Source organism: Lactuca sativa, chromosome 5, assembly GCF_002870075.4.
Source record: "Lactuca sativa cultivar Salinas chromosome 5, Lsat_Salinas_v11, whole genome shotgun sequence".
Lineage (NCBI taxonomy): Eukaryota > Viridiplantae > Streptophyta > Magnoliopsida > Asterales > Asteraceae > Lactuca > Lactuca sativa.
In genome coordinates this window covers 317,357,526-317,370,267 of record NC_056627.2, presented here as the reverse complement: position 1 = coordinate 317,370,267, position 12,742 = coordinate 317,357,526, and the positions used below count along the sequence as shown (strand labels likewise).

Here is a 12,742-nt window from a genome sequence, read left to right as displayed (position 1 = left end):
GAGTCAAGGGGAGTACTCGACGTGTCAAAAGGGAATTCCGGAGAGGTTGGTGAAAACGTCTAGACTCGCCGAGTCGCCATAGTGCACTCGCCGAGTCCGGTCAAAGTTGACCGTTGACCGTTGACCGTTGACCAGAGTTGACCAGTGTTGACTTCTTAGGGGTAGTCAACCTTAGTGTAAAGAGTGTTAATTAGAGACATATGATGTTATAGGAGGATTATAGCTCGGAGGATCGAGCACGAGGGATTCCAGGATTGTGAGTCATCGAGATACGCAAGGTGAGTCTTCTCACTATACTTTACCTTGAGTAGGTAATCAAAGTTATGTGTCAGAGTATGTGTATGTTATGTGTATGATATGTGTTGTACTACATGATGTCTATGTGATTTATGTTGTGCATGTTTATAGAGTTGGAACCGGAAGGTTCCCAAAGTTAGAACCTGAGGGTTCACAGAGCTTGGGTGCACGGACCCACAGAGTTATAGCCTCGAGTGGCTAATGTATATATATATATATATATATATATATGTGTGTGTGTGTGTGTGTGTTTATGTGGTATTTTGGGGAACTCACTAAGCTTTGTGCTTACAGTGTTAGTGTTGTTGTTTCAGGTACTAGCGATGACCGTGGGAAGGCGCCGGCTTGATCTGTACACACGTATGGGATTTTTGATATACATTGATCTTGGGATTTTGTATAATGTGAATTGAGATTTAAACTTGATGTCTTTATGGAAAGCTAATGAGATATGTTTTTATAAATTTTGAAAAATTATTTTGAAATTTACGGTGTTACAAATCTAAGTGTCATAAGATTCCCTCCTTCATGAAAATGATTGTGAGGAAATGTTTTCACTAAGAGAGATTTTAAGAAGATATTGATTGTGAAAATTGTATTCTCGAATTCGATTATGGTTACGGTATCCCTTTCCATGATTCGATTTGTGAGATTTGGCAATTAGTCTGAATTGTTTAGACACACATATGAGCCATCTAAGGCAAATGTGTATAAGGTTGAGAAGCTTAGATAAAGGATTATCAAAGCATTAGGTATTAGAAATATGAACTTAAGAAATTCAATAGGTATTGTTTTTCTGGAAGTTAAGTTGTTTTCTGAATACATGTCAAAGCTAGTGGGAGCATAAGTGTTTTGCTTATATGATAATAATCATCATGATAGTGGGAGCATAAATGTTGTGCTTATATGATTGTTAAGTCAAGTATTGCAAGTTAGCAATATTAATTATAGAAAACAAGAGTTATACTTTGCAAAGTCGCAAGGGTTGAATAGTTGTTTTGCTATAATTAAGGGATAGAATATTATGCTTCATTTCAAATATCTAAAGGCTTAGGTTGTGGAATGTTAATAAATTTAGTCAAGGATACATAGTGTGTTCTCAAAATTTCGATTATGATTGTGGCATAGTTCGAATTGTGATATCGTGACACATAAAATATTATGGCAAAAGATTAATAAAGTATCAGATCTTTATGTAAGACATTATGCATCGTGTCCCATACACTTCGGGTAAAGGATCGATTGCAAATGCTATAATATTTGACAATTCTAAAATTTTCCAAATGTCTAGCGCATTTTGAGGGAAAAAGGACAAGAATCGGTTTTGACTAAAATAATTAAACAACTATCAAAGGACGATCCAAAGCTCGTTGATGATTGGTCGCTTGTGAGTAGTTGGAAGTATAGTATTGGATGGACCATATCGACATTATTATGAATAGATAAGATTCTATTAAGAATGAATTGTCATATGGCAAATATGGAAATGTTTCCATGTTGGGAGTTGGATATTAAGAATCTATGTCTAGATTATAAACTTTTTATGCAAGAAGGATGTTAAAAGGAATGTACTTTGAGTGAGAGACATCATATCTATAGACTTGTTTCTGATAGAGATTGGCTAAGTCTTGATGATTTTGAGCTATGACTTTACGAAAGAATCATCGCATAAAATGTTAGAATCTAGCATAAGTAACAAGAATTTGATATTCTTACACTTATGATAAGGATTGGGAGTTGTGAAATGAGTATGATTAGAAATGTGTTCATTTGATCTATTTCACAAAGTAAGGACCGTAGATAAACAGTGTGTGCATGCTGAGAGCATGGGACAAGTGTAGTTATAATTCAAGTAAGAAGTTGATTACCCGAAACAACAAATAATGAGTAATCAATATGGTGATTAAATAAAATGTTTTATTTATACCCAGAGTTTGGGGCCATATGGGACTAGTATTATTCTTGTGTTTCACTTTGCATGTTTTGACTTCCTGAATAATTAAATTGGTTCAGAACAATCAAATTATTCAAACGGACCACAGTCGTTCATATGTTGGAAGTAGGTATGAATGAAGATTGTCGTGAATTGGTGTGTGGATTGTCTAAAGTGTATTAGACATAAGCAAATGTTTACTGCAATGTTCATGAGTGCTTATGAATATGATTGAGCATTGGATTAAACCCACGCTCACTTGGATCACTTCATGGATTTTATCAAGAGTGATTGGTGAGACGATAATATCTTATATTCTTGAAACCGAGATGTGTGAGTTGTATCTTGCGAGTTGGTTACACATTGATAATATGTAAACGCACCAGTAACTTGGTGTTATAAAACATATTATTATGTGTGATTTGGTTAGTGAGTGCAAGCAAACATTGAATCAAAGTTTATCCGTTCCTTTTATCCAAATTAGGATGAAAGCGATATCTGTGGGCCCCTCAATGATTTAGTGATGACACTAAGTGCTTGGCCAAGCCAGGACTAATTTGATGTGTTCAAATGTAGTCTGTTGTCAGTCGTCATAAATCAGAAATCAGGAAACAATATAGAGAGAATGATTGAAATCCATGTCTCAAGTCTATACGATATCTAGAATGGAGGAATATATGATCCCTTATCTAAAGGACGCGGATCTGATAAGATCATAGTTAACATCGGCTTTTGAAAGCTATGATTGCAGATCAGGATCTGAAGTCATACGCATAATAGTTATTAGACTTATCCAAGTGGGAGACTGTTGGATTAGTGTCTAAGTCCATAACTATTTTGTTATGTACCTGACCCGATGGTGCATGGTCCTTTTGGGTTGCATTCACCAAAGCAACTTGATAGGATGAATTATGGAGAGAAATGATTAATTATGATTTATTAATATATTATGAGAATAATATATTAAAGGAGAAATCATATTGTTTAATTAATATTAGTCAAGAATTAATTGATAATTAATTTTGTGGCTAAAAGAGATTAATTAAACTTAAGGGATTGGAACTGTAATTATAAGATAATTACATTTGGGCTATGGATCACCTTGGAATAATAGGTTGGACGATTCTATGGGGAAACCCATTAGAAATCGTCCAAGGGATATTATAAAAGGGTCCATGGGCTGCTTAGGGCTTAAGCAGTCAGATTAGGGTTTCCTAGTTGAAAACCCTAATAGCCTACATGTATATATAGTACCCTTAAGCCCCAAAAACGTGGTGAAGGTGTTCCTTAAGGTTTCCACACGTTTTGGGCAGCCTCCTCTCTCTTATTCTTCATCCTCTTGCTCTTGGTGTTTGTGACCCATTAGAGGAGTGACAATTGTGACTCTAAGCTTTCTAAAGTCATTACAAGGAGGATTTGAGATTGTTATTGCTACATAACAATCAAGGTAAGATCTAAACCCCATTCTTATGTTAATATGATTAATAGTATGCTAGAACTAGGGTTTAAAGTCTTGGATGAATTGCATGTACAATAGAGAAACCTAGATCCAAGCATTAGGGTTTGCATGAGCACATAGGATGTTCTTATGGCTAAAACCCATCAGTTGGATCGTCCTCTCAATTTGGAGATTGTCAATGATAGGTCGGTAGGGTCACAAGGATTCATCGGGATTGTACTCTTCAGTTGTTCAACGAGCAGTATCCAGTGGATTTGGTTCTTATCCCTCTGCGTGGGAACAAGGTTATCGTGGGCATGGATTGGTTGAGCCCTAATGGGGAAGTGCTCAACTGTGAGCAACAGTTGGTTCGGGTGAGGACCCCAAGTGGGAGAGAGTTAGTGATTCCGGGTGAGAGACCGCAATATGGGGCGATCGTGTGTTCTGTAGCGAGGGCCAGTTGTTACCTTCATCAGGGTTGTGTGGGTTTCGTCGCCTATGTCATGGATGTTGGATTAATGTCTAAGTCCATAACTATAATTGGTAAGACTTGACCCGACCCGACATGGTCCATTTGGGTTGCATGGCATCATGCGCTTGGATAGACTATAATGAGAGAAATAAGACACTTATGGTTATTAATATATTATAAGTTCTAGTATATTAATAATAAGAATAATAAGATTATTTAATTAGTATTGATCAAGAATTAATCTAGGATTAATTAAGTGATCAAAAGAAGACTAATTAAATATATGGGTTGATTGTGTAAATCATCCATACTTGTATAGTGGGCTAATGCTCCATGGATAATCAAGTTGGGCTAAAACCCATAGGATGGTCCATGGATGCTCCATGGTGTATTTGAACCCATGGATCCAAGGAAATGGAAAGTCATGACAATTAGGGTTTACCCTAATTGTAACACTATATAAAGATCTTATTCTTGACAAAATCGGCGACTAGTATCATACTTAGTGAGAAAAGAAAGGGCTAGCCGATTTTCATGAGTGTAGAATTCTCTCAAGTTATTCCAAATGTATTTGGTGTTGTGTGAACCATTTGAGGTGTCACACTTGGGGCACTAGGCACTCAAGCTTCATGAAGACTTTCTACATGAAAGAGGTATGTATTCTATCTTGTTATATTCATTATTTTATATGCTAGATTAGGATAATACCTTGGATGTAAATATTTGCATGTATAATAGAGAAAACATAGATCCAAGGTATTTAGGGTTGCATGTACACTTAGGAGTGTTAGAATGCTCAAAACCCAACAATGGATACCCGGATAAGGGTAAGGCGATCATGGGCTATGTGCCGATTGTGTGCGAGTATCCAGATGTATTCCCGGAGGATTTGCCTGGGGTATCACCGGAGAGGCAGGTGGAGTTCAGGATCGATTTGGTTCCAGGTGTGGCTTTGATAGCCAAAGCATCTTATCGGTTGGCTCCTCCCGAGATGCAGGAGTTGTTTACACAGCTGCAGGAGCTATTAGACAAAGGGATTCATTAGACCGAACAATTCACCTTGGGGAGCCCCGATTTTGTTTGTGAAAAAGAAGGACGGATCCCATCAGATGTGTATTGACTACCAAGAGTTGAATAAGGTAACGGTGAAGAACCATTATCCATTCCCGAGGATTGATGATCTTTTCGACTAGCTTCGGGGTGTGTCTTGGTTTTCAAAGATTGATTTGTGGTCGGGCTATCATCATATGAGGGTCAGGGATGAAGATGTGCAGAAGACAACTTTCCGGACTCGCTATGACCATTATGAGTTCGTGGCAATGTCATTTGGGCTCACCAATGCTCCTGTCGCGTTCATGGACCTCATGAACCGGATATACATACCGATGTTGGATAGGTATGTGGTAGTCTTTATTGATGATATATTGGTTTATTCCAAGACGCAAGAGCAACATGAGGAACACTTGAGGGGGTGCTGGAGACTTTGAGGAGGGAGATATTTTTTGCAAAGTTCTCCAAATACGAGTTTTGGTCACTCGAGGTGCAGTTCTTGGGGCACCTTATTAATCGACATAGTATTTTGGTCGATCTGGCCAAGGTCGAGATCGTGATGCAGTGAGAGGTTCCGAGGTCTCCATCTGAGATTTGAAGCTTTCTTGGTTTGGCGGGTTATTATCGAAGATTTATCCAGGATTTCTCCAAGATTTTTGTTCCATTGACCCGACTGACCAAGAAGTCGGTGATATTTTGTTGGGGGCCTGAGCAGCAGGCAACTTTTGAGACTCTTAGACAACGATTGTGCGAGGCTCCGATTCTGACCCTACCTGAGGGTGTCGATGATTTTATGGTCTATTGTGATGCTTCGGTCACAGGTTTGGGTGCAGTTATGATGCGGTGGGGGCGTGTGATTGCATACACTTCGAGGCAGCTGAAGCTTCACAAGGCGGATTATTTGACGCATGATTTGGAGTTAGGGGCAGTGGTTTTTACCCTCATGATTTGGCGACACTACCTCTATGAGGTTCGTTGTACTATTTACACTAACCAAAAGAGCCTGAGGTATTTGATGGATTAACCTAATTTGAATATGAGGCAGCGTCGTTGGTTGGATGTGGAGAAGGATTATGATTGTGAGATCTTGTACCACCCGAGGAAGGCCAATGTAGTGGCTGATGCTCTTAGCCGCAAGGCGGTCGCGGCTCCGATCAGGGATATATGTTTGAGGATGATTATGATTACTCCATTGCTGGAACGGATCTGGGAAGCTCAGGTCGAGGCTATGAAGGAGGAGCGTCGAAAGTGTGAGAGGATTGTGGGTCAGGCGGCTTCCTTCGATTATGATAGACGCGGATTGTTGACCCTACATCGGAGGGTCTGAGTTCCTTATAGGGGTGGTGTGCACCAAGTTCTGATGGATGAGGCTCACAAGTCGAGATTCTCCATTCATCCCGGGGCGACGAAGATGTACAGGGATCTTCCCCTGATTATTGGTGGCCCTGCATGAAACGGGATATAGCGTGGTTTGTGGAGCGTTGCTTGACTTGTAGGAAAGTAAAGGTCGAGCATCAACGACCTCACGACAAGTTGCAACCATTGGAGATTCCCGTATGGAAATGGGAAGACATCACGATGGATTTTATCACGAAGCTCCCCAGGACAGCGCACGGAGTAGATTCTATTTGGGTCATCGTGGATCGATTGACTAAGAGCGCACATTTTATTCCGATCCATGAGAGTATTTCTGCCGAGATGCTAGCCGAGATTTATGTTCGGGAGGTGGTGACACATCATGGAGTGTCGATATCAGTAGTTTCAGACCAGGATGTTTGCTTTACTTCCAGATTCTGGAAGTGGTTCCATGACGAGATGGGTACTCGTCTCCATTTTGGTACAACTTTCCACCTATACACCGATGGGCAGAGTGAGCGGACGATTCATACTCTTGAGGTTATGTTGCGTGCGTGCGTATTAGATTTTGGTGGGAGTTGGGATACGCATCTTCCATTAGCGGAATTTTCGTATAACAACAAATATCACGCTAGCATTGGTCGACCTCCTTTTGAGATGTTCTACGAGAGGAAATCTAGGACCCCGATTTGTTGGGCGAGGTCGGTCAGCGAGCCATGGGGAGTACCGAGGTGGTACTCAAGACTATTGAGGTGATTCAACAGGTTCGGAGTAGGCTTCAGAAAACTCAGAGTCGGCAGAAGAGTTATGCCGACAAGCGCCAGTCAGATTTAGAGTTCCAAGTGGGAGATATGGTTCTCCTGAAGGTCTCACCTTGGAAAGGTGTCATGTGGTTCAGGAATTGGGGAAAGTTGGACCCCAAGTATATCGGTCCTTTTAGGGTTTTGGTTCGGGTGGGTCGAGTTGTGTATCGTTTGGATCTTCCAGCCGAGCTCAACCAGATTCATAGCACTTTCCATGTCTCTCAGCTGCGAAAGTGTTTGGTTGATGATTCCGCAGTTGTACCCTTTGAGGATATTCAGGTCGATGATAGCCTGAATTATGTCGAGAGTTCGGTGACAATATTAGATCGGAAGATGAAAACCTTGAGGAACAAGGTGTTGGAGCTTACGAAGGTGCAGTGGCTACACTGTAAGGAGTCGGAATGGACTTGGGAGCCCGAGGAGGAACTGAGGGAGCATTGCTCGGGATTGTTCGAGGATACAAACTTCGAGGACGAAGTCTGAGACAAGTGGGGGAGAATTATAATGCCTGGTTCCTGTTATGTATTTAAACTTTTAATTTATTCAATTTTATAGGGCAACTCAACGAGTTAATAGCCCCGAACTCATCGTGTTGAAATGTTATGGACCGCGTATTTGAAGTGACCAACTCGGCAAGTTGGGAGGTCTTAACTCGACAGTTGTCTGGAAGAAATGAAATCCTAATTCTGGGGTTTTACACCCTATTTAAACAACTTAAACCCCACAAGTTGGCCTCATTTCCAACATCCATTGTGTTAAACCCTAACCTCGAAACCTTAAGGCACTTTTGAATGTTTGTGAGCTATTTTGAGTGTTTTTATGTGCGTGTTTGAAGCCATTGGAAGAAAGGGAAGCGTGGTGATACAAGAAGGACCTGCTAAATCTCGAATCTTTGCTTCAATTTTGATACAATTATGGAATAAAGTCTCAAACTTGCTTAGTTTATGCTTAGATCTCCTTATTTGGATTATTTTTCATGTTTAACCGAGATTAAGTGTTTGATGGGAGCTGTTCGTCCCATTGAGATAACCCTTTTAGATCTATAGTCCTCTTGAGCTGCTATGGCATAAAGGTGCCAACTTTATGGTCCTAAGAGCTCCATGCATCCTTTAAGCCTTTGATTTGGCCTTTTAATCTTCATTTGGCCATGCATGTGAGTAAAGTTGAAGACTTTGCGTGATTTTTTAGTCTGTAAGGTCCAGATCTGTGTTCATGAGCTTTATCTTGAAGATATGGTGGTTTTTGGATTAAGACATAAGCCTTTTAGGATTAGGGTTTGAGCTTAATGTATTTGGGGTGGTTCTTAATGGGTAAAGTTGGAAACTTTACCCTTCTAGACGTAATATCAGTCTAGATCTGAAATATAAGGCTTTGGTTTGAAGAATAGTGGCTTAATGCATTAAGTGGGTTGGCTGATCGAAGAACTCGATGAGTTCTTAAGGGAACTCGGTAAGTTGGGTTGGGTTTGTCCCGATTCTGTTGAAAAAGGAGGAACTCGACAAATTAAAGGGAAACTCAACGAGTCGGATCGAAATATCGCGATTATGTGCTTAATGGAAACTCGACGAGTTGTGGGATAACTCGAAGAATTGAGTCAACTCGGATCGTTGAATTTGACTTTGACTTTGGCATACTCACAACTGCATACTCACAAAACTTCTCTTTTTCACATTAAAGAGCTTAATACATCGACTTAATGCGTCCAATTGCAGTTTCCAAGGCCAAAATATCGCTAAGAGTCATAAAGTTTCCAACTTTATGACCTTGCATGTCCAATAAGTCACTTAAAAGTCAGCGAAAAAGGCGTACTCACCCTTTTAGGTAGAACTTTTTATTATAATGGTTAATGTTTAACTCTCGTCATAATATTTTTTTCACAAATAACATCTAAAAGGTTAATCCGGTGGTTCAAACTCACTTAAAAGTTAATAGAAAGGACGTACTCACCCTTTTAGGAAATGTTATTGTGGTTTAGAAGCTTGATTTGTACAACAAATAAATGAAGACCCCTACAATGTCGATACAAGAAACGCTCAGTGAGTTTTAACCATTAAATCGACCTTGTAGGAGTCTTCATTTACTTGTTGTACATATCGAAATTTTAAACAACAATAACATCTTCTGAAAGGGTGTAAGTGAGTTTCAACCATTAGATCGATCTTCATTTATTTATTGTACAAATCGAACTTCTAAACCACAATAACATCTTTTGAATCGGTAAATTGGCTGACATTGCAAAAAATTATATAATATAATGACATAATTGAGAAAATAAACTCGATGCCAAAATCGAAATTTTGTAGTAATATAGTAATTTTCTTACAAATTTAAACTGGAGTCAAAATCGAAATTTTGATAAACTTAGTGATTTTATTGCAATTCAAGAAAAGTGGTTACCGGAAGAATAAAAAAGAACTAGTCATTTAGTTGATATTGCAACAAAGTTATAAATATAATGACATAATTGCAAAAAAAAAAAAAAAATCAGTATCAAAATTGAATTTTTATGGTAATATAATCGATTTTTTTTTTGCAATTAACCGTATTATACATGACAATTATTTTTACGTTACAAAGTAAATACCACGGGAATTTCGTAATTTGGTCATAGATACGTGATGATTGATCAAAATTGCTATTTACATCACACAAGAGAAAACAAGGGAATTTTGTGAAATTCTACTGTAGTACAGGGTAGCAATGTGAAACTTTTTGTAGCGGCGGCATATATAAACCCCCAAGATTGACGCTAGGGTTTTATCTGTTATCCCAGACCTCCTCCGTCACTCTCAGCTTGCGTTCGTCGCTCTATATCTTATCAACGCCAAGGTAAATGTTTTTCCGCCTTCAATTACCATCTGATTTCATAAATCGATTCAATATATCTCGACTGTAAATCTTTTTCTGTACAATAGCTTAGGTAATTTTACGATTCGGTTTCTATAGTCTGTTTTAATAATTGAGAGCTGTGAGCCGAAATTAAAAGGTTGTTTGATTTAGGAGTGTGATTATCGACTGTGCTAGGGATGTATGTTTAGCATTTAATATGTTGATGTTTAAGTTCGCCATTTGTGAAGTTACTACTGATTATAAGATTATAAGTTTGCATTTACATTTGATTATTGATACTTTATCCACATCTATCTTTCTATTGCTTGTGGCAGATGAATGTTGAAAAGCTACAGAAGATGGCAGGTGCTGTGCGCACTGGTGGGAAGGGAAGCGTGAGAAGGTCTGTCTCTAATATGTTGTCGTGCTTTAGAGATGTGTGTTTGCTTATCTTTGTTTTTATTTAAATGAGGAAATAGACAAAAGAGAATGTATCTGTATTGAATTGTTGTTGTTTACATCTTCAATTTGATCTAAACCTGCAGAAAGAAGAAGGCTGTACATAAAACAACCACCACAGATGACAAGAGGCTGCAGAGCACTTTAAAGAGAATAGGTGTAAACGCAATACCAGCAATTGAGGAAGTTAATATTTTTAAGGATGAAACAGTTATTCAGTTCTTAAACCCTAAAGGTACCAATTTAAACTCTTATCCTTTTATTATAACTACAAGTTAACAGAAGAAATCAATAATCTTTGTTCATATGTCTTCAGTTCAAGCCTCTATCGCTGCCAACACATGGGTTGTTAGTGGTACTCCTCAAACAAAGAGTAAGTTGCCTTTAATATATCTTGCTTATATTATTAAGATGTTTTTCGATTTAATGGGGGATATTGCTATGTTTAATATGAATGGTGTATGATAATATCTGTTTTTATTATGTTTTATTTCAGAATTACAAGATATTCTCCCTGGCATCCTCAACCAGCTTGGTATGTCTAAACACCACCATGTTTTGAATTAGATTTTGTGTTTGTTTTTTGGTGATAAAAAGATGACATTTTTTTAATTGTTTGTTACAGGACCAGATAACTTGGATAACTTGAGAAAGTTAGCCGAGCAGTTCCAGAAGCAGGTGCCAGGTGGTGCTGAAGCAGCTGCTGCCACGTCAGCACAAGTGGACGATGATGATGATGTCCCAGAACTTGTGGCAGGTGAAACCTTTGAGGCTGCCGCTGCAGAGGAAGGACAAAAGTCATAGGTTCTTTGAGGTTGTTACATTTTATATTTGCATCATTTATTGTTTTGAACCATTATTTTTCTTTATTTGATACGTTCCATTTGGATGTGCTCTTTTTGTAACTTGTAGGAATATGTATGGTGTTTTAGTCATTTTGTTCTACTTGTTTTGATCAATTCGCCCTCTAAAGTTATTTGTAAAATTTTCCACTATTTATAATCCCCAAAGTACCTCTATCTTCAACTATAATACCAAAAAAACCAAAATTGTAACTTTCAACTGTCAAATCATGAAATTTACACATAAAATACACATGTTGACTTTAATAACTTGGTGATTCTAACTGTTTTGTATCACACATTAAAAGTCACAAAATCAAATTAGGTGTCATCAAAAGAATGCATAATAAGATCATCGTTCATTAAGTGTGATATGAGATGTAGCATTCATCAAACAACGAATTCGATGAATAGATAAAACATTGTAACCAAGTTGAATTCATTTCTTTCATTTTGCACCAAATCAAGATTACAACTCAATTCTCGTAATCAGATTGAGCCCATATATTTAGTACAAGTTACCTGTAGTTCTTTGTGATGCATAACAAATTGGCATCCTCATTTAATAATCCATTTGATCACAAATTATGTTATTCTTTATCAAACGAAAAATTTCCAAAATATGTAATGCACCCATCTTTAACATAAGTTTGCACATTTTATGTAATCATATAATTGGCGTAAATATTAGTTTCATAAGATAAATACATCTCTGTTTTCATCCACATCGTAGTAAAAATTCCCAAAACATGTACTGCACCCATCTTTAACATAAGTTTGCACATTTTATGTAATCATACAATTGGTGTAAATATTAGTTTTATAAGATAAATACATCTCTATGTTTTCATCCACATCGTAGTAAAAATTCCCAAATCATGTAATGCACCCATCTTTAACATAAGTTTGCACATTTTATGTAATCATACAATTGGCATAAATATTAGTTTTATAAGATAAATACATTTATATGTTTTTATCCACATCGTAGTTACTTATGTTGTGTTTCACATGTCACAGCTAACTGATAAACTAGTTTATTTTTCGAGTTTTTTTAAGTTGTGATATTTGGCAAACCAAAAAACTAATTAAAAATGCTACTTATATTAGTTTTTCAAGAGTTTTTTATTTTTATTTTTATTTTTATTTTTTTTTCTTCTAAATATACCCTCAATTAATTATAGAAAACTCATTATCCTAAATGTCCTTTCATATCATTTTATATATTTAAGCTAACTTATCAATTAGCTTATAAGTTCGCAG

General features: G+C 37.6%; 1 protein-coding gene across 1 annotated transcript; it reads left to right on the top strand.

Annotated features, from left to right (window-relative positions):
- The first annotated feature begins 10,038 nt into the window (after nucleotides 1–10,038).
- LOC111915530 (nascent polypeptide-associated complex subunit beta-like) lies at nucleotides 10,039–11,596 on the top strand. The gene is made up of 6 exons (XM_052763586.1): nucleotides 10,039–10,178; nucleotides 10,514–10,581; nucleotides 10,724–10,872; nucleotides 10,954–11,010; nucleotides 11,134–11,172; nucleotides 11,263–11,596. Exons 2-6 carry the CDS (start codon nucleotides 10,514–10,516, stop codon nucleotides 11,439–11,441), a joined length of 492 nt encoding a protein of 163 aa, XP_052619546.1. The 5' UTR covers nucleotides 10,039–10,178; the 3' UTR covers nucleotides 11,442–11,596.
- The last annotated feature ends 1,146 nt before the right edge of the window (nucleotides 11,597–12,742 follow it).

Excerpts from the sequence above, each read along its gene's own strand:
- LOC111915530 (XM_052763586.1), top strand. The coding sequence starts at position 10,514 with ATGAATGTTGAAAAGCTACAGAAGATGGCAGGTGCTGTGCGCACTGGT. Across the intron at positions 10,582-10,723 it reads GGGAAGGGAAGCGTGAGAAG|AAAGAAGAAGGCTGTACATA; the intron begins GTCTGTCTCTAA and ends CTAAACCTGCAG. Across the intron at positions 11,173-11,262 it reads TGGCATCCTCAACCAGCTTG|GACCAGATAACTTGGATAAC; the intron begins GTATGTCTAAAC and ends TGTTTGTTACAG.